Here is a 23,024-nt window from a genome sequence, read left to right as displayed (position 1 = left end):
CAGGTTGTGCTAGTCTATCAGTGGGGTTGACATGCTCGCTGCCTCAGCCCTTAATTATCCCTGGAACAGCGGCGTCTGCCATAACTAATGCATATTGACTCTCCCTTAATGAAGCGCCTCAAATGAAAGGGACGGCTGGAAATTCTCCTCCATGCATCTTAATGATGGATCCGCACCGACTCGCTCGTTTGCTCACTCTGCCACAATTTCTTCACTTGCCGTCTTCTACTGTAGGTCATGTAAATCAAACACGGACACACACGCACACACCAAACACACACACACACACACACACTACTACACACAATGTTTCTACGCTTGCTGTCATTATCCAGAGAGTTGTGGACTCAAATAGGTTCTCTAGCCTCTAATTTTTTTCTGACACTGAACAAGAGAATCAGTTGGATGTGACTGTAGTGCATTAGTTAGAGGTTCAAGCATGAAGTGCTCGGAGCCCTATTGTTTCTGCTGGGAAGAAGAGGTTCTTCTTCCTCTTCTTTGTATTTTTCTCCTTCTGCTTCTTCTTCTGCTTCTTCTTCTTCTTTTTTCTTCTTCTTCTTCTTCCTCTTTGTCTCTGTGTTTGTCTTCGTCGTCTTTTTCCACCAAAAGTATCTTTATCTCAGAAACTTTAAGAGCAACAGTGACAACAATTGGCACTTCATCCACTACTGAGGCAACAAATATTACATCAACTTACCACATGATGGCGCTATAACAATGGTTGTCACATTTTTGGATATAACTGTGGAACCTTAAGAGAGCTTATTTCACCCAGATTCCCAGACTCAGTGTAGAGCTCAACACAAAATTGGAAATGATTAATTAATCGTAAGTTGAATCAACCCAAAATATGACATTCATATGGAGGAATGTTCACTCAACCAGCAAAGTGCTTTGAGTTCCACTGCTAGGGGGCGCCACCACTGTGAAAATTTTATATTGTGTAATTGATGGCATGGAATTCTATGAAATTTGGTTAGATTTCTCTAGGGACATATCTGAGTCGACTGACAAAATTAAGTCATGATTGACTGAAGCCGATGTGGTTTATTACAAAATAGCTAAATTTAGGATTAAGCTAATAATGGATGACAAAGTTATAGATGCTGCTACAAATCTTTCAAATAAATTTAAACTAAAAACACTAAAATTAGAGCTGCGTTAGTAACACTTTACAATAAGAGTACAACAATTAAAGTTAGTTAATGCCGTAATAAACATTAAGTAACGGGTAATAAACATTAAGTAACAGTTAACTAACCATCAACTAATGTGTCTAAGAATCATGTACTAATGCTGTTCATGCTAAGGTATTAATTTATATGTTATTTAAGGGTTATTGTAGATATTATTAACATTAGTGCCATAATAATCATTAACTAACAGTTAATTAACCATTACGGAATTAACTAACGTTATCTAATGTTAATTGTTGTACTCTTATTGTAAAGTGTTACCGCAGCGTTTGTGTGCTGAAGGCATTTCTTAGAGGGAAAGATGTTCTCTATGTTCTGCCAAAGGGATCTGGCATACTTTTTGGCAATATTGAGCTCTTGCATTTGTTATGTGCCCTTTCACCAACAAACTGACTTGGCATAAATGTCACAAAGCATTAACACTGACTGACATTTTTGTAGTTGGCTAAGGTTTATAAGTTATAATCATTTGCAATGGTGCTGTAACCTGTCAGGTCAGCCACTGTATGCTGCATTAGCAGGATTCAAATCCCTAACCCTAGCCCTAACCCTGGGGTCAAATTCAGATTGAATGGTGGAGTGGAAATGGAATGGTCATCCAGTCTGCATATCAGGCTACATTTTTTTTTTTTGGTATTTTGGCAACATCTGGTGACTTCCAATAAAAAATAAACAGAACCTTCTATGGGATTTGTATTGGTTAATCGATTTAGTTTTTTTCTGTGGTGTCATCCTCATCCAGCACTTCAAAGCCTCGCTATCTGAGGTATCATGCACATCCTCAGGGGTCATTACACAGGACTGTTTCCACGCACGTGTTTCTCTGTTCAAAACGAGGACTGCAGGTCTGACAAGGCCTTTTGCTGCTTTGCTATCTTGCAGCCGTGCCGTCCGTCGTGGCAGATAGGCAGTGAGTGATCTCTGATTGAACTGAATTCCCTGCACCCCTAGTCTACAGTAGCCTACACACCCTTCCCCCTCTCTCTGATAAAAACCTCCATCTATGGGTCTTGACACATGGCAGTTCATGTTCAGCTGACTTGCCTGATTCAATAAAGGGTTTTTTGGCAGCAGTGTGGGGGGTGGGGGTGACAAAAATAAACAGAAAGGAGAGATTCTGCCATCTCCACCTGAGTCCTGCAGGCACCCCAGGGCTCTGCTGCCTTATCGGGCTGGAACAGCAGCGTGGATTAGGGGGTGGATGACCTTGGCTGGGTCGGAGTTAACATTGTTCTTCCCAGGTCCTGGGAGTCCATGCCCTTGAGCAGAGGAAAACCCCTCACATGAGAACAAAACCCAGTCATATTAATGGATTGCTGCATGCATTAGTCATTTTGGATAAAAGCCAGTATAATGAGGGAATAATAATCATTACATGAAGCTGTTCTTGTAATTTCTGTCAACTTCAGGCTTAATGGGCTGTCATGTTAAATGCAACATTATGGCGATCATCAAAGCCACACTGTGACCACAGAGTGAAGTTAATGTGCTTACAGTAACACATTAAATTCCTTCAAATCAAACAAAGTTTTTGCTCAGCAGATCACAGAGGGGTTACTGCAGTTATGAACGCCGGGGAGAATTGTATTCATTTACTTCATTAAGTTCCTGTTGTTCCTTGACAGGGTTCAAACTGAGGAAGAGGAAGATCGTCAATGAGCCGACGGGCGGGACGGGGAATTGCCCCCACCTGGTGGAGGCAATACCGTGTGAAGACCCCAGCTGCTATGACTGGTTGCTGGTGAAACTGGAGGAGTGTGTCCCCGATAATGAGAAAGAGTGCGGCCCAGGAACTCAGATCCCTCAAGTGCAGTGCGTCAACAGTGATGGTGGGTAGACAGATGAAACATCCTCATAAAGTCGGCTGGAACTAACTGGTGATTCTCGTTTGATCTCTGACTGAGTAAAGCATGATTTGAAGTCCCACCTCTACATGGTGGAACATCCTTAGCTCAGTTCAAGTGGTGCTCTGTAAGATCCCCCCCCCCTCTCTCTCTCTCTCTTTAATCTTCTCTCTGTCTTTGATGCTAAGGATGTATTACTTCATATCCCATAAATCAATCAAATCTATCAATCAAGCAATGTGTCCAATGTTGTGATATGTTTTTCCTTGGATATTCTGTTGATAAAGTTTGAGTTTCTGTAGGTGACATTCTTTTCATTGTGTGTTCTACCATGGTGACTAAAGCTGTTCATGCTCAGCTACCCTATTCCTCTATTTATCCTCTACTGGTAACATGTGCACTCAAGGGGTTTTCTCTGGAAAAACCTACTTGATATTATATATTTATGCCATGTAATTGGATATACCATGAATAGAACCAACTAGGAAAAACTCCACTGGTAACTACAAGTAGGCCTTTTTTAGGCATTACTCAGTGAAATGTTTTTTTTTTTTTTCCATTTTCACACAAAGAAAAAAAAGCAGGATTTTTTAAAAGAGTAATGGAATTGTCAGATGAAGTGCATAGCCGTGCTATAATTTTAATTGTGCAATTGTGGTATTGCTGACATGAGACAGGTCACTAAAGGTCAACTTTACACCAGCATGGGAATGCTGCCACAGACACCAGCTTTGCAGCTTTGCAGCTTTGATATGAACTTGCAGGTGTCCTTATGTGGCCTGAGCCTGGAAACAGGCCTATCCCTTGTGCTACTTGTAAGTGGATGTGGACCGCAAATACTTTTGAAATTTTGAAGTAGGCTGTGAGTTTGAAAGATAGGGAATCCCTGATGTAACTGCTTCACAACCGTTGCTGAGTTGCTGTCCCACTCTTGAGCTTCTTTTAATAATAGAACTTCCCACTGAACTCAGAACCAGGATAAAATTGACAGAGGATCTGAAAGATCAGTGTTTGCCAAAATACCAACAAAAACTTTTACTCTGACTGGATTTTTCTTTGAACAAAGGTTTAACTTTTTTCTACCATTCTGTCTAGTCTTTATTTTATAGATACATTTATACTGTATTCAGTATATTCTGTAGCTAGCCCAGATAAAGTTAGCATCTAGCCTGCATTATTGACTCTTGTTAATTAATCATTTGTTCTGAGAGGACATATCAAAAATTTTCTATCAGCAGTTACAATGGACAGCATTCAGCATGGAGGTGGGACGTTTGCTCATCCAGCAGTCAATGGAAAGCTCCATATGACCTGAATGTAGCTTTATGGAAAATGTTAAAGCTTTGATGAATTATCTAAGGGCTCAGTTGCTTTTGTGTGATATATATCAGTGATAGAGATTGGGAACACTTATTATTATTATGAGAATATTACAGGTTATTACTCTTCGTAATTCTGTTGAATCAGTGAGTTAATTACCACGTAACCCTAGATTTCCACGGTGTGTCTGGAGGTTGTCCACAATGTGTTGTGGTGTTCTGGGTTATTTTACTGAAAGTGCTGCAGGGCTCCTTGGCCTTGCCTTGAACCTCCATGCTTCGGGCCCTGGCCTTGGCAAACTGCCCAACATTTTAATTGCTGTATTTGTTGTAAGCGGATATTCCACTATTGTTGTGTTATTCTAAGGTTGCACTGAGCCACTTTGGCTTGTGCCAGTGATTGTGTGTGTGTGTGTGTGTGTATACATACATGTGTGCAGCTGGTATCCCTAGGGATCCAGCACAAGCGACTGGCCATAATTGTGCTGGCTGAGAGTGTAAAGCACCAGGAGAACTGTTCTGGCACTGCCTGAGGGATCACACACACACACACACACACACACACACACACTGTGAGCACCTGACTGAGCACCAGCTTTCTCTTCACACTGTATAAATCCAACTACAGCAGCATAAGGCAGCTAGTCTTATTTGATAAAAGCCAATACCTTCTTACCCTGTTAGACACAAAGAGTCTGTAATGCTGTTCAGCGTTAAAAAGCATGGCTTAATTTGCTTACTTTGCTCTTTGTCTGCACTGCACAAATTGAAAGCAGATTGGTTCATTTGTTTCTCCCAGTCATGCACACCTACTCACAGTATTGGTGAAGCTACTTTGGATGTCTTACAAGCTGCTTGTTGAATTAGATGAAAACTTACCCTCAAGGGAATAAAACTTGTACTGAAGTTACCAGGAAAAAATCTGACATTAGCCATCATGTAAAAGCACCGCTGATTGTGATCAAATCAAAAATGTGCTTTGATAGAGATGAAGTCCAGACAGTGTTGACTATGTTTCCAGCAGTCACACCCTGACAGAATTTATGGTCCAAACCAAACAACACCCACAATGTTAACTCTCAGGTTGGTGTCATCTCAATCAGTCCTACTCTAAACTCTTAAAACACCAAATGTTCTTAATGTTAAAATGGAGACGAAAAAAAGGTATTGCCCAGTAGCAAAGAAATCTCCATTGTTTGCTGTGGTTGGCGCACCTAACCTTGCAAGCCATCAGCAATGGGCTGAGATCAGTGCATTAGCTCTGTAACTCCTGGAGCTGCTTGTCTGTGTCCTGTCAGTGTAACTTCCAAACACATGCTCAGATTACCCCCTAATTTGGTGGGTATCATATACATGGGTCAAAAAAGTAGGAGCTAAATTTTCACACGCCAAATGAGGGTATCATAGTGGGCGTTCATATCAGAAAAAGGCTCCTAACTTCTGAACAGATTCACATGTCATCACAAAACTTTGATCAGGTATCATCATGGGCCACAGAAGACATGATTAACTTTTCAGGCCTCAGTCAAAAGAGGGCATGGCAGAGTGGCCATGGCCTATCACAAAAAGTCACGGAAAATTCCCAAAGGATTAATGTAACACAACAAACTATTGACACAAAGTTTCAGGAATAACATAGTCATTTAATCACACTCATGGAGCCACGCCAACTTCCTCATAGACCACACCCACTTCCATTTTTTACAGTTTGTCCACACAGGGCTTTGTGTGGGATGTCCTCTGACAACACATTCTCATTCCCAGTTTGTGAAATACTGCAGCTTGGTCATTCTCCTTCTGCATCTAATACTGACGCCAAAGGCACCCGTGTCACGATGATACACTATGGGACTTTCTCATCTTTATAGCATGTCAGTGTCACGTGGTTAGGTTGGGCAACAAAACCACTTTGGAAAGGTTAGAGAACGGTCAAAGTTTAGGCAACAAAACCACTTGGTTAAGGTTAGAGAGGTGAAGTTTAGGCCTAAAAACCACTTGCTTTAGGTTAGGGAAAGTTAGGTTTAGGAAAAAAAAATGGAAGCTGGACAAGGTCTCCGTTGAACACCAAAGGTCTCACTCAAAAGGGAATCAAACTCGGGTCTTGTGCATGAAGGTCCTGCGGTGGCTTACACATAAATGTGCAAGCCATGTATTGCTGTTGTGTATATATGTATTGTATTACTGTTGTGCACATATGTACAGTGTTGTGAAAAGGAATTTCCCCCAGGGGACAATAAATCTAGATCTAATCTAATCTAATACACCATCCACCTCAGCCACCTCCCTGGGCTTACTTTGTCACTCTTTATACAATGTCACCATCCCCAGCGTCTTATACTGACACCAGAAGGTGCCTTTGGCATTGGTATCAGGCACAGAATGGCCTTGACCAAGCTGCAGCTGATTGAGAATGGGCTGTTTCTGACTCTGTGTGAGGCTGCCGACAAGTTGGTTGACACACAGCCACACCTGTCTCTGGTTGTCCTCATTATTGCAGATTCTGGACCAGAGATACTGGTTTTCTGTTACTCATCACATTTGGGGGTGGGGTGCACCATTGTTGGGGGAAGTGTTTGCTTAATTCTTCTCCCATAGATAAAAAAAATAGTTGCAGTAGTTACAATACCTGATACTGATGGTGAATTATCTAGCTAGTGGGATATACAGTTTTTGGAGGTGAATCTGCTGGATTACTTAATGGCACAAAGCAGGAAGAGGGCCCTCTTCTTGTTCCAGGGCAAACGCAGACAAAGCTTTCAGAGATTCTGGCCATAGCAGTTTGGCATGACTGAGTGCAAGACTGGTAAAAAAAAAATTCATTTCAAACATATTTGTCTTGTTCAGGGACAATGATATGCCAGTGTTTTCAAATGCTATATGTAACTCGTTTAAACTGCTAATTTAATGACAGTCCAGCATTGCAGACTCAAAGAGCTAGCATCAACTGCACACTTATTTCTCTGAGCAGAGAACCTCCTCCTTGTCTCTGTTGGTAAATCATATTTTCTTTGTCACAGACTAAATTGAGATGCTAAAACACTAAATTTTATTGTTCACACATTTTCTCTGAGGCGGTCTGACACAAAGCAAACATTTGTTATTGTGTGTATTACAGGAAGCTGAGCACCTTGAGAGAACTGTTCTGATGCATTTTTAATTTGATTTCTGTGGTGTTGCCTTAGATTGCAGGAGAGATATTCCAAAGTCACTGTTCAGTCTAATTTCGGCATCAGAGTTACTTGTTAAGTGTTACATAATGATGGGACTGTGATAATGTGCCTCGACTGGCATTTGATAACAATGGGACACAAAGACAAGACGCAAAAGGTTGTGGTTAATAAGGCTTGAAATGCTGCATCAGTTGGGATGAAGCTGTAACCTGGTACAGCAGACAGCGGTTCTAGATGACAGTGAGTGATGAATAAGGCTTTATTTTTCATATCATTTCATAAGTTGCGGAGCTGAGATGCAAAGGAACTCACTATTCATTAATGAATCAATTATGGCCCGTATATTATAATTGCATCCAATCTTTTTTCCTCTTACATTTCCACCAAAATGGTTTGTGTGTGTGTGTGTGTGTGTATGTGTGTGTGTGTGTATGGCAATTATGAGTAGATTCCTGAACCATAGCTCAGTAGCTGCTAATGAGGGCTCTAGGGAGAAGGGGGCGAGGGTGTGAGAGACAGAGGTAGTGTGAGTGTGTGTGTGGGGGGGGTATTCATCAGTTTCCATATTATACTCATAATCAAGGTCCCCATTCACACCCTGCAATGCACCATGCTGTTGCAGTGGCAGTGATTACCCACCATCTTTCTTGTCTCAGGCAAACTGTGGAAAACGGACTTGTTTTGCACCACAAATTGTATGTGCCTGTTTTATTTTTATTTTATTTATTTATTTTTTTTTTTTTGACAAACTGAAATAAAGCTGGCCTTGAAAAATAAGACCTTGAAATATAATTTATTATGAAACAGAGGATAGACAGATAGATGGTATATTTTGTTTGGCATTACAGTGGTATCTACACAAATATCTTACTAACCAAAGACCTAGATCTATGCTGGACTTGTCTGTGCTTGTCTATGCTCTTTATTGGAATTTCTTCATACCACTTAAAGTGATTCTTGGATCTATGTAGTGACATTTGTTTCTCTTTGCAACTGTGATACATCCACCAAGTTTGGTCCATTAAATCCTTCCCTGTCACAAGAATAAGAACTTCACTAGGAGTCTACTGCTGCAAAAAAGAATGGAGTGCAGACTGGAAAACACCATGATACAAAGTTGAAAAACTGTTTTCAAGGATGTACAACAGCAAATGTTTGTTTAGGTTTCACTCTGAGCGCTCATTTTGGGGCGGGTGGTTTCCAAAATGATGTATTTTTTTTCTCCCGTAGCACTACATCTGTGTCATCACACTGGCATGCTAGTCTAATATTCAACCTACAGCGTGATACAGTGGCAGTGCTATGGCAGAAAACAGTTCCACCACTTTGGAAACCAGAAAGAGCACTCAAAGTGAACCCAAAACAAACTGTTATGCATTATTCAAAACATTTTTTTCAATTTTGTATCATCGCTCAAAATCATGCTTTACTTCACTCCCAGTGAAGCACTCATTCTTGTGAAATGGAAGGAGTTAATAATCCAAACTCATGTAACACACTTGCATGAAGCAGCAAATACCACTATAAGAGTAAGGATCCCAAGTATCACTTTAAGAACTCATGAAGAAGTAGCTGCATATGAGCATTTTTGCAGACTGCCGTTTCCCCTCGCTTTAAGTTTTGAACAGCTGGCTGTCAGACTGGCTGGCTATCATCATGCGTCTCCTGATACCCCCGAAACCTTGTGTTCTTGGGTCATTGCTTGTAGCTGGGTCAGTGCAGTCTCATGCTGCAGTTGTCTTGAAAGAAGGCCAAGGGCTCATTTTGATGTTGTTCAAGTGAATTTGTATTTCTGTCAAAACGTCGCCTTAGCTAGGCAGGTGGTTTCTGTGGTTCCTGCATAGCTCGCAGAGACGGCTGCTGATTTGTCCGCTAGACCGCATGGTGCTGCGGTGATACCAAATGATACCATTTCTCGTCATTTATCAACCGACTGGAACTGCTGTTTGAAAATATGTGCTGATGTTCCCCAATTTATTAACACTGCAAGATGTCAAATTCATGGTGGTCAAATATATCCCAAAACACAGCTTTGGAAACACATTTCCAGTGTGTCCCAGATGTCTTTTTCATGGTTTTGCTTTGGTGATTATCTGTGCTTCTTTTGTGCAGAGTTAATAATTAAAATCTAAAACTAGATTCTAAAACCAAAAATGCTCAAAGGCAATGCTCAGAGGCAAATTTATTTTTGGTGCCACCAGTGGTTGAGAGTTATGATTATGACCTGGCTAAATTAACCAAACTAGAAGGAATAAACTGCTCCAAACATGATGTGAACTTGCACTCAGGGGCTTGAGATGCAGCTTTCATCCTCAAATTAATCTCAAGTGTGGTTTGTAAGGAAGTAGAACATAATCTTAACCAACTAAAAGAAACACCCAAGGGATTATGGGTTTAAGGACACGAATGTTGATGTCCAATAGCAGCCAGCAATTACTTACAACGAAATGGCCCAAGGGCGAAGTGAATAGACTGCTCAACACATGGGCTGAGGAGCACATTTTACCAACTCCTTGAAGGAATCCAGAGGAATGGTGAAATAGTCACGTTACAAGCTGAGGTTGCTTTTAAATCAGGCCTTTTAAACAAACCACATACAAAAACACAACACAGCAAAGCTTCCCACAGCTGTTCAGGCCATAGAGCTCAAACTGCAGGGGTGATGACATCCTTAGATCAATGAGAAATATCCATTTCATATCACCTCTCCTTTACTCCCCTCATCTACTTAACGCACCTTCTTTTCACTATTCCTTCCTATCCCTTTATTCCCCAGGGCCCTTTCTATTATCTTGACCCATTTAAATGGGTGGCAAACACATCCAGGTAAGTAGTTTCAGTCCCAGGAAGAAAAAAAAATGTTCAAGGTGACTTCATCTTCATCCTTTCTTCCCCTCCATCTTCTTAGAGGCACTCAGCTGAAGAGGTGTGGGCTTTTATAGCATCCTGTTGAATCAGACTTTTTGGTAAATTAGATTAACACAGCCTGATCCACACAGTCAGCTTGGATTTAGTCTGCCTTTCTTCCCCATTACCTCTGACTGCGTGAGAGGCAATCTCCCCAGGATGTGGCAGAATTGAATAGAAGAGATGTCAGCCTCTGTCTGGTACATTTCCATCAACAGCAGTTCAGATAAAGGTTTGACTTCTCTGATGTGTGTAATATTAAAAAGAAAATTGTCCCTTTGATTGTTCAAACTGCTTCTTGAGCTCAGGGCTGATATCGCTTCCACTTCTGAGGTCTGAGAGTTTGGTGTAGAATGATTTTGAACACTGATTAGAACAGGAGTGTGGGGGGTGAGGGGGGTGACATTGGCTTCCTGGAATGGTAGTGGGTTTCTCTTGATATGGCATTGATTTGCATTGCAAATCATGCATTTTCTCAGTCGTAAATCCATTTTGCTACGCAATCGCTGATAGATATAACACAATATTGATTCAGCCTATTCCTGGAATTCCTCTTAGCTTCTAATGTTACAGATTGGGGGAGGCTTGATGCTCTTTGGATAAAAATCGATCTTCTGGTAATCCTGTGGAAAAAACAGAGAGCTCTTGAGCATTCCAAGTCTGTGAAAAATATTTCATTCAGCTAAACTTATTATAAGTCTAAACTTGTTTTAAAAAATTGTAAAATCCCAGGTCTTGGCAGCCTTTCATTTCCTTGTCTAAATTAGCCACCAGGCCTGAACAGACAAAGAAAAGAGTGTCATCTGCAGAAACTCAGACTCCATCAAGAATAAATCCAAAGAAAAAGTCGTCACAGGGCTGGACGCCCTGAGTGACAGGTGCAGGGAAGACACACCACAATAATGGCAAAATAAAGCAGCCGGCTAGCTGATTGCCACAATAAAACATGAATGCATGCCTCCCCCCTGCTAGGTGGGCTAACTCGCATATTTGGCAGCCCACTCCCACAATGCTTCTACCAAAAACACCTTCAAAACCATTGGTGTCATACAAACAATTTAATGATTTCCTCCAGCGCCCATCACATGGAAGACTTCTATTACCCCGATCAGTGCCCCCGTAATTCCCTCCCCACTCCTCCCTAGCCCTGTGGCATCCCTCAGAGTCTCTCTTGACTGGCCTCTTTATTGATCTCTTGTTGTCTCCTTCTGATGAAAATGGATCTGTTTTCCCCTGGGGTCCAAGACGTGTCATTTGACTCACTCGTCGCCATTCTTCCTTCCCTCACAATGGGATTTTCACTGATTCGGCCCTTCAAAGATAGGATGGGATGGAGGGGGAATGGAGAGCAGGGACAGCCTGCAGATCTAGATCAATACAAGCCACCCCCCGCCCCCAAACCCCCCTTAAAAAAAAAATCCTTGAAAAGACCTTAAATGTAAACCAGTAAACCCTCTCAGTTTTCCATTTCCTTTAAGCCATTTAGGACAATCTTTATCGAAGTACAAATTGGCTCTGCAGCTCAAGTTTAACCTTCAAAGTTCCAGCAATAAATCCAAGCCTCTAGCAAGTCTGTGTGCTGGATGGAAAAAGAAAAAAAAAAACTGACATTTAACCACTACTTAGAATCGGCTATTTGACTGCTGGAAGAACTCAGTGGATTTTCTAACATCAGGAAATGATGTGCAAGATGTTGTAGCTGTTCAAGAATTCACTCACATTTAAAATTTCAAACATCCAGGGATCTTATACTTTTCTCGACTCGAAACTATCTCGCCTAATCTAGAGGAGTGTCAGGCCAGTACTCATGCCTAAAGGAGCTCACAAAATTTGCAGTTATACTCTTCTCAGATGTATCTCACTTAAGTAGCGTGATGTATTAAATATATGCAAAAAAAAAAAAATCGATGAGAGTGTAGAAGTAGAAGTTTTCTATTCTGCAGTGAGAAAAATGCTCATAGTCACCCTTTCCATGTTATGTATACTACATATGCACTTTCAAAATGTGTTATGCTTTTTTTTTTTTTTTTTTTTTATCGAGGGCTCTATAATTTCATTCTTCATACAGCTACTATGTATTAACTGCCTTTCACCATGAACGGGGTACGTTGTGTGCACTTTCATTTGCTGCAACATAGAAAATCTATGCTGTGGACCCTTTGCTCAAATGAGGATTCATGATCCATTGTTCCTCTGTCACAAGGACTGAGCATAATGGAAGATCCATGAGGTCTTACCCGGCACGCTTTTCTCCAGAGACACGAGGATTCTCTGGTTTTGAAATGAGCATGTTCCTGTTTCATGTTAGCTGTCAAAGTCACTAGTAAAAAGATTATCTTAATCTAGACGCACTCGCTCGTGTTGAATTTCACTGCTACAAACCTCAATATTCATTCATTATAGGGGATAATTATCTGATTAAAAAAACTGATATCAAAAAGTGACAAAGAAATGTTCCAATAAAGTTATTAGTAACTTACAGAGACCGTGTGTTCAATAGGCTAGGCTCTGCATTGCTAGTCCATCTTCTCTTCCCTTCTCTCTCACTCCCCCGCTCTCTCTTTCTCTCTCAAACACACACACACACACACACACACACACACACACACACACACACACACACACACACACACACAAGCAAGCAGCTTTATCATCATTTTATGATTGTGGTTTTTATCAAAGCATATGTTTTAGAGTGTTGAGGCTTCAACTGTGAGTTTTTTTGTTTTGTTTTGTTTTGTTTTTCTTTTTTCTTTTTTCCCTGAGTGGTATCCTTATCTTTTGCTGACATCGCCAAAACGAAACAAAATCCAGAAGTGGCTACCCCTGATGATATGGTGGACTTAATCAGAGAAAAGTTAGGTTTGCAGGTTCGGGTCAGATTCAGCTGGTTAACTGATGCATATTTTAGTGGTTAAGTGAAATGATATCAAATTTCTCAAAACGGGTGAACTATCCCTTTAACATCTGAGTCTTATGCATTATGCATTATTATTAACGACCTCACATTTCTTTATCCTTGTCTCTAGTAAAAATAAAAAAAATGCTGTGTCCCTCTAGGTGAATATGTGGAGAGACAGTTGTGTCGCGATGCCATCCTGCCCATGCCAGCCATCTGTGAGGTGCCTTGCCCAAAGGACTGTGCCCTGAGCCCCTGGACTGCCTGGTCGCTCTGCTCCCACACCTGCTCTGGGAAAAATACAGAGGGCAGGCAGACCCGAACTCGCTCCATCTTGGCCTACAATGCAGGAGAAGGTAAAACACACTGAACACTAGAGCACGAGATTTGTGAGTTTTGTTCAGACGGTTAAAAGAAACGTTTAAAAAATAAGATTCCAAATGAAAGATACACTGGTACAGAAAACTCAAAAGATCAGTAACGGGATCGGCCTCTGGATCCCTGTCAGTGAGTGAGGACAGTGAGAGCACAGCCTCTGTATACGCATTTGCCTCTCCTCCAATGATCTGCAAGCACAATGTGAAAGTGACATGAATTATTCTGTGTGTTCCTCCACAGCAACTGCAAAGGTTGTGGCGTGGGTTACTGTGATGCAGGGTAAGGAGGCTGACTGGGGGGATATCCAGCCTTTGCACAGTAGCTGTTGCAAGACTGATACCCAGTGCTTATCTTCACATCATCACACTTCAATGTCTAACAGATACAAAAAAATGTGTGAATGACTGTAAAATTCATAACCACTTTGCATTTACTTCTCTTCAAGGTGCGTCCCTGCTGTCAGTTGTCCCTCCGATCTTTGGTATACTCACATCCAATGTTCGTAGACAGTAGATCTAAGTAATTTTAGCTGACGTAGTATGTAGCCATATGTTAAACTAGTGGGAAATAGAAATATGGCTGCCTAGATACCATCTTTTCCTCTTAATTTGCTGGCCCAGCATACTTCCCATGCCTGTAGAATATAAATAAAAAAAACACTGTGAACAGCATAGTCCATGTAATGAGCATTTTTTAGTGTTAAGTCATTCAAACCCCAAGGTTAGGAGAGTTGTGGAAGTGTGTGTCTTAGTGGTAATGGAATGATACTGAAGTAAGTGCCTCTGGGTTAAAGCCCAACCCTCCAAGCTGCCAATCACACCATGAGAACAGAGCTATTCCCACTAAACCCTGTTATGAGGAAAAAAACGAGAGGCTGCACAGATGGTTTGCGTCTGGGTTGGCAGCAGATCAGAACTTTATCTTTTATAGCCCTGCTATCATTTTAACAGCTCTTGTCATCCCTACTCCTGGACCGCATTGGATGACATGCTGTCTTTGGCATATTCACAACACAGCATCCATGCTGGAGTAAGGAAATGCTTCATACATAATGGATTTCTCTGTGAATGGATCCTCCTCCACACACATGCAGGGCTTCATGAGGATGGCCATGCCAGAACACTATCAGCTTGCATGTTGCGCCTCGTTTATTAGCTTTCCTACCATTCAGGAGGCAGACTCTGTTTCAGTGTTAGATGGATGGCATGCAGTGGAGCATTGAGCCAGGCAGGCTGATGCGGTGGGTGTTGAATGAAGCATCAGGTCCCATAGTCCTGTTCTGGCCATCTGCTGCTGCAAGCTGAGACAAAAGCTCGCAGCTGAAGAAGGCCTCAGAGTTTCACGTGGGTCACACATGACAAAGATTCCATGACAAAGATTCAAGCCCGTGTCCACAGTTGGACTGAGGCTAGATTGAGATTGAGGCCTTGCTCAGATTGCCAGCCCAAATCTGTTTTTGGCATAACCAGGTTGTATCCAGATAGATTTTAGAAAGTCTGGACAGAAAAAAAAAACAAAAAAACAAAAAACATGAAATGCAAATAAAATCCAAACCACATTTGGAGGTGGTTTGAAATGTAATTCCAATCGGATTTCTACAGATGATTTCTACAGACGAAGTAGACCTCAAATAGGATTTCAAAGTGTCCTTTATGTCACTCACAACATGACACACAAGGACAACGTCAAATCTGCAGTTACAGAAGTGCATCAGAATGGCTGAATCGAATCTGTGCTGCTGCTCGCAGAGCAACATGGAGGACAACACAGAACAACAGATGCTGACATAAACTGTCTGCTGGCATTTTGGGGGGAGGCTTCTGGACATTTCTCCTGCTTCTGCATTGGAAAGCCACGTCATCAGCATGCGTAGTTACCGGCGCCTTTGTCGTTACCATAGCAACCCGTGCAGATAGGTTGGTGATGTCTTGACACACAAATCCGATATGATATCTTGCAAATAACAGTGTGGACAGTCTATTTTAAAGATCTGATTTAAGAAACAAATCTGATTTGCCTGCAGTCTGAACCAGGCCTGAGAGTTGGCTGCTGCAAAGCTGATCTAGATTTATCTGCAAAATGCACCTGTCTAAACAGTCTGAATCACAAAGTCGTCTGGAAGAGAGAAGATTATCCCATCATCACTAACTGAGACACTTGAGATTCACTTTGTTCAGCCAATGAAATTCTGTTGTCAGTCAGCTGTGGGTGCTGGTGGGTCACCTGGGCACCTCTTCCACTCAGGAGTGAAGAGTGTCTCCTCATCAGAAGTGAACGAGCACTCTGTCCACTTTGCAGGACTGTGCTGAAGTTCTCCATGTAAGGGATATCACACTATGAGGATTTCACAAGTTCATATTGAAGCAGCTTCCTTTGAGGGATTACAGGCATGGCTTAGACAATATGATAATGTGATGTATGTATATATATACAGTACAGGCCAAAAGTTTGGACCCACCTTCTCATTCAATGTGTTTTCTTAATTTTCATGACTATTTACATTGTAGATTCTCACTGAAGGAATCAAAACTATGAATGAACACATGTGGAGTTATGTACTTAACAAAAAAAGGTGAAATAACTGAAAACATGTTTTATATTCTAGTTTCTTCAAAATAGCCACCCTTTGCTCTGATTACTGCTTTGCACACTCTTGGCATTCTCTCCATGAGCTTCAAGAGGTAGTCACCTGAAATGGTTTTCACTTCACAGGTGTGCCTTATCAGGGTTAATTAGTGGAATTTCTTGCTTTATCAATGGGGTTGGGACCATCAGTTGTTTTGTGCAGAAGTCAGGTTACTACACAGCCGACAGCCCTATTGGACAACTGTTAAAATTCATATTATGGCAAGAACCAATCAGCTAACTAAAGAAAAACGAGTGGCCATCACTACTTTAAGAAATGAAGGTCAGTCAGTCCGGAAAATTGCACAAACTTTAAATGTGAAAAACCATCAAATCATCACCTTTTTTTGTTAAGTACATAACTCCACATGTGTTCATTCATAGTTTTGATGCCTTCAGTGAGAATCTACAATGTAAATAGTCATGAAAATAAAGAAAACGCATTGAATGAGAAGGTTTGTCCAAACTTTTGGCCTGTACTGTATATATATATATATGTTATATGTGTGTGTGTTGGGTTAAGATGACTAGGACTACCAATATAAGTATACTGTAGTATAACGATTACACACTTTGTGCATGATTGCTTTGACACAGGCCTTCAGTCAGTGCTGTGATAGGAATGCTTAAGGCATTACTGATGCTGGTGGAGGATAATTATTCGGGGCAGGACAAACATTGCTAATGACAGAACGGATTTTGGGGTTGACAAGAGTAAATAACTCCATGATCCACATAGCAAATAATGCAATGGCCTAGACGATGATATAAAATGGATTGTTGAAAGATTTTACAGCGTATATTGTATGAGGGGGGGGGGGGGGGGGGGGGGATGGCATACCTAATCTGTAGAGATTTGACTGGTGCATTTTTCAACCAGCCCTTGATAGTTTAATTGGTAGAGCTTAAATATTTAACAGTTAAAATGTCTATTTCATTAACCCGTGCATCAATAATGGCATGTCCAACTATCTGTTAATGAGCTCCAAGCCTGATAAATGAACATCCTGGTGAAATCCAATAATATCTTTTATAAATTACCCTCTGAAGGACATCACCCCTGCACCATTACGTTAGAGGTCAGTCGGATCTTCTTTCTGAGGCTCTTCCTCATGTCCGGTTCAGCAGCTCCATCAATGACTGGTGGATGTCGTTCATTGCCTTCTGCTGTGGGTTCTCTATTCCCAGGGTGAAGGTGGCTGCTAATGACAAGGCTTTGTGGTGAGCAGGGTCATGTGGTGCGCGTACTCCACCTGGGTCCATGTCCAAGATCGTGACTCGATACAGATGCACCCCTGGGTCATCTCATCTCCGTCAATCCTCTGGGCTGTCTGTCCCCCTAGAGACCTACCGGTTTATCTCTCACGCTGCTTAGGTCTTGTTTGTTTTCCACCAAGCGAGGGGGAAATCAAAGCTAAAAGCTAATCTGTAGCGCTGCACACAGACTCACACAGCATGGGATGCGGAGGGAAAACTGGCAAGGAGAAAGGAACGAATGAGAAATATACCTCATACTAGACAATCCCTGTTATCGCCACATTAAAGCTGCATTCGGCAGAAGATTTTTATGTCAAATTACAGCCGCCTTGGCAGTGTAAATCACAAAATAGGGCTGCTACAGAGGAGCACATCTCATCCGCAGTAATTGAGAGCTGTAGAATATAAATAAAATCATGTAAGGGGAAAAGAGACATCTAAGGGCCTATGTCTTTATGAAAGCCTTTTGGCCAAAATGCACTGGGCAAATTTTTAAACTTAGAGTTATGACCAGCCAAACAGAATAAATGTTGCTAACAGATTTTTGCCATGGACTTCTTTTTTTATCCAAAAGATTACCAGAGCACCATTTCTTTATCCAACAAGCAGTCAAAACCCACATTTTTTTTTTAACCTTTAGAAACTAAGAAGCATTCAAGCCTCCTATCTATTTTAATTTTAACTAAATCCCTTTAGCTCAGAATATGGCAAGGGCAATAAATGATTCCACTTTCTTATGGATATCAGCACTGCCCTGATACCTCATTACTGTCTGCCGTACCACGACTACATTAACATGAGGGTGAACTGTGTGCTTGTCAGGTGGAATCCAGTGCCCAAACATCAGTGCCCTGCAGGAGGTGAGGAGCTGCAACGACCACCCCTGCACTGTGTACCACTGGCAGACAGGCCCGTGGGGTCAGTGCATAGAGGACTCCTCCATCCCCAGCAGCAACACGTCTGTGGGCCGTGCCAGAGGCGACGACGTGTCCTGCTCAGTGGGGATGCAGACCCGCAAAGTCATTTGTGTGCGGGTCAACGTAGGCCAGGTGCCTCCCAAAAAGTAAGTCTCCCTTAAATTCATCATGAATGCAGCTTAGGTCGGGTTTAAAGGGATTCTTCACCCATGTCTATTCATGTCTTCTATTGACTTTGTATGTAATTGCTTGTGAAAAACTTGCTTTGCATTTGGTCTGAACACAGTGAAACAGTTAGCATGTGGAGCATCCAGCCAGTATCCAGCACTCAGTAACAATGAGAGCAAAATAGAGCCACTACTGTCCTACAGAACAGCTAGAGGGAAGTGAAACAGTATCTCATTTTTCAAAATGGGTGAACTATCCCAAGGGGATTTTCATGGGTGTCACCCAGCTCTTTGGTAAATGTTAATGTATATTTTAAATACAAATTTGATATAATCCTTATTAGGATTTGGGTTATGGGAGCAACCAGATCCAGTTAGCTCAGTCAGGTCCAGAGTCATCCACTTCTGACATGATGCACGCAGAGGCTTGAATACTTACTATTTATTGTATAATTTAATATTTATGCATATGTATTATTATTATTGTTGTTCTTGTTGGTGGTGGTGGTGGTGGTGATATTAATAGCAGTAGAAGTAGTAGTAAAGCATGAATTGTTATAATGGTAATTAAAGTATTAATTCATATCACTAAAGTTGATAATTGTAATAATATTAATATTAATGTTAGCATTAGTATTATTGCCTTGCATTTCAATATAGACTTTTGTTGTACCATTTCCACCCTAACAAGAATAACTTATAAGGAGGATTTTTTTTTTTTTAGCATTATCAAATTTAACAAAGGTCATTCTCGGCACAAATGATTGACAATCATGTGTTGGCCTGAAAAATCCATACTGGTGAAACCTTACGCAGACGACAGCATGCTCTCTGCGTCACTTCACTGATAACACCTCAGTTTGTATCGTTTTTTGTCCCAGACTTTGCTTCAGATGACTTTTCCTCCCAGTTGGTCTCTTGGTCAGTGTGTTGTTGCTGGTGTCTGGCAGATGTGTAAAGCATCTGGGTGTCTTTCTCCCCTGAAGGTATCTACTGGGAGCATGAATTATCTATTTATTTATTCAACAGAATGGCAACATTATTCTGGCAGCAGAACAGCGTTAGTCAGGCAAACCCTGCCAGCCCCCCATGCTGGGTATGGAAATGAATCCTGCCTTATTATTGTGGTTACTCCTAACCCTACTGTTACATGCTGTGCAGTGAGCCCCATGCCCTGGGAGACTCACTCACATCAGTGGAGAGGGGCACCCAAGATAACCAACAGTACCAGCTGTGGCCAGGGTGTGTGGACTGCCACCAGCAAACACAAACAGCTGTTAGGGCATACTTATGAAATAACGCAGAAAGGTGCAAATGTCCCTGTCATGTTGCCATTAACATGAAACTCACTTGTAAACCGTTGAAATTGGAGCAATTTTTCCTTTTTTTTTTTTCAAAAACATAAGAAAAAGACAATTAGCAAATTATAGTAGCAAAGACTTACTGAATCATTAGTGTACATTTGAAAAAAAGAAAAAAAAAATCAAGTGATTAGCAGAAAATGGCCAAAAACATTACCTGAAATTTAGCAAAAAATATTTTAAACTATTATAAGAAAAATGCTTGTGAACCATTTCGCGAGATTTATGATTTGATGGACACCTCGCTTATACAGGGTGTCCACAAAGTCTCTTTACAATTTAAAAAATCGATTACAAAAGCAATTGATGAGATATATTAATCAGATTTGTTCTATGTACTCAGTGGTTATCAAAGTTTTTAATAACACTGGACATCAACGACCTGAAGAAAAAGATCACTGATGCCATTGCCACCATTGATGAGGCTCTGCTGCAGTGAACATGGCAAGAAATCGAGTACCGTCTTGATGTGCTTCGTGCAACTAATGGTGCCCATATAGAGGTGGATTATATGAGGCAAAAAAAAACTTCAATATATACTCCTCATTTTGTAATAATTTCCACAGATTTGTCTATTCATTTGCTTTTAATAAACTTGTTAAATTGTAATGAGACTTTATGGACACCCTGTATATTGTAATCTTAAATAATCAGAGTCATTTTAAAGCATTCCTTTTTTTCTGGTAGTTTTTTGGAGGGGTAATTGTATGATAATTTGATGGTAATGTCATTTTAATTATGTGACATTCTTTAAAAGAAATCCAGAAAATTTGCTCAAAGGGCTAATGTATTTTTCTGCAGCATTGTTGCAATGGAAGCGTTGATGTTCAGACGCTTCTGCAACACACACACACACACACACACACACACACACAGTCACAATCTCTGCTGAAATCAGACACATAAAGGAGTTTCCTCCCAGTATGGTTTCTCTGGCACCAATCCAGCACATCTCTATCAGATTCTCAAGAGTGTGTGTGTGTCTGAGCATCTCAATGATGTACTTTCAGGTGTCCGGAGAGCCTGCGCCCAGACACTGTTAGACCCTGCCTGCTGCCGTGCAAGAGAGACTGTATCGTCACCCCATACAGCGACTGGAGCCCGTGCCCATCATCATGCCAAGCAGGTAGCTACAGCTCTTTATTGGCTGCAGTACACAAGGTGAGGCTGCGCAGGATGCTGCACAGGGATAAATGCAGCAATGTCAAGGGAGGAAAGTCATAGAGAATAGCAGCAGAATACAGTAAGCCATCAACAATCCCAAGCAATTTCCTGTAGAAACAAATGTTGTCATAGTGTTGGCTAATTTGGAACCCATGTTCCACTCAAATCAGCTGTGTTAAAAGCTCCAAAACACTTGTCAGCATTAGTGTTAGACATGTAATTAGACATTTGTGTGGCTGTCACTCCCTTGAGTGATTTTCTGTATGTATTGGCATGGCTGCTCCCCACAAGCATCTGCTGGGCAAAGCTTTTTAATCGCTCCATCTTCTGCTTTCCATTCTTGGTATCCTTCTGCCTCTAGGATTCAGCAGCTTGCTCATCTGCTTCTACCATCTGAGAGCTTTACATTCATGTGTGATCATTCCGTAAAGCACTGCAGCTCTTGATAAAGTCGTTTGCCAATATGAATCACACTTCAAGGACCATGCTAGTGATTAACTTATGTTTAGTCCATTTACTAAAATTGACCCAAACTTTATATGCCAACAAACCATTTTGCAAATCATTTGGGCGTATTAAAGATTTCACAACCTATAATCAAAATCCCTCGATTTTCAAATTTATATTTTTGGTTGAAACAGCCACCATATAATGTTCTGCTTCTGTGGCGAACAAAGTCATTGTCATTTATAAACCACAGAACTGATAGCTGGCTGTGTAAAGCAAATGTTTCCCCTGGGACTATTCTCCTGTGAAAAGACCGTTTCACTCCACCCAGTTTCAAGTCATCTTCTTGTTTTAGGAAAACTAATGTGGAGGACTTTATTACAGTGATGGAAAACTGGTGTTAAGAAAGTTTGAAGTCTCTGAAAATTCATTTTCATATCGTAGTGGAATGAATGGAAACCAATGGCTGGAGATAAGGGAGGAAAAATGATATCAGAGTTCTAAAATACAACTACTTTCTCTGGGAAGAGATTAGCAGAAACATGAAGTATATACAATTTGCAGATATGACATTAAATATGCAAAATCAGTGGTATGGTCCTTTAACACTGCAATGTGATAGTGTTAATATAGATGTGGACTTAAGGCAATAACCTCTACCACCCACAGAGGTGCCTTGGGTACCACAGAGCAGAGGATAGAGATTGTAATCAATATTCAAGATGATTTTATTAGCCTCCCCTAGAACTGGTACCTTCCAGCAGATGCTGGGCAGATGATACAGGCCAGAAAGACAGAAACCAGCTGTGCTTCATTATATTCCTTCCACACTGATATGTTCAATTAAATATCCCTACAAGTCTGTACAGAAAAGACTCTCTTTTTCTTTGTTTCAAGTACCTTTTCAAGGGCCTTGGACACGCAGGAACACACTGCGTTGACTCGTTTTCTTTGGTCCGATTCATGTTCATTCCCATATCCAAGTGAACTTGGGCTTGTAGACAAAAGACTACAAGTTTACAGAGTTTTCTGTGGAAGGATAGTTTTGTACCAAAACCAAAAGTAGCCTTCAAACCAGCCATACATGTGTGATGAACCATGTTTCCTTTCCCCACCACAGGTTTTGCGCATGAAGCTATTTTTGAGAATGATGTGAATTATACTTAACACATCCGTAATGCGTAACATTCTACAATGCTTTGACTAATAATAATGTCAGGACTTTTCCACAACCTGCTTTCTTTCGCGACATTGCATAAGCTTTACAGAACATTGGCAAAAAGCCCCAAACTTTAAACCAAAGTTAGAAATAAGAAAATAAAGAATTTTTTTTGAGTCTGTTTAATGTTTTCAAGCCAAATTGTGATACAACC

The 23,024-nt window shown here is 41.1% G+C and overlaps 1 protein-coding gene across 1 annotated transcript in view; it reads left to right on the top strand.

Moving 5' to 3' along the window:
• The window catches only part of thsd7aa (thrombospondin, type I, domain containing 7Aa), a 152,707-nt gene that overhangs the window by 91,397 nt on the left and 38,286 nt on the right, over positions 1-23,024 (top strand). Inside the window, exons 7-10 of the mRNA XM_030063749.1 lie at positions 2,822-3,025; positions 13,497-13,691; positions 18,418-18,658; positions 21,051-21,166. Coding sequence (XP_029919609.1) covers positions 2,822-3,025; positions 13,497-13,691; positions 18,418-18,658; positions 21,051-21,166 — 756 coding nt within the window. The remainder of the gene's footprint in view (positions 1-2,821; positions 3,026-13,496; positions 13,692-18,417; positions 18,659-21,050; positions 21,167-23,024) is intronic.

The sequence above is a fragment of the Myripristis murdjan genome, chromosome 11 (genome assembly GCF_902150065.1).
Source record: "Myripristis murdjan chromosome 11, fMyrMur1.1, whole genome shotgun sequence".
NCBI classification, from domain to species: domain Eukaryota; kingdom Metazoa; phylum Chordata; class Actinopteri; order Holocentriformes; family Holocentridae; genus Myripristis; species Myripristis murdjan.
This window is presented reverse-complemented; position numbering and strand designations above follow the sequence as displayed.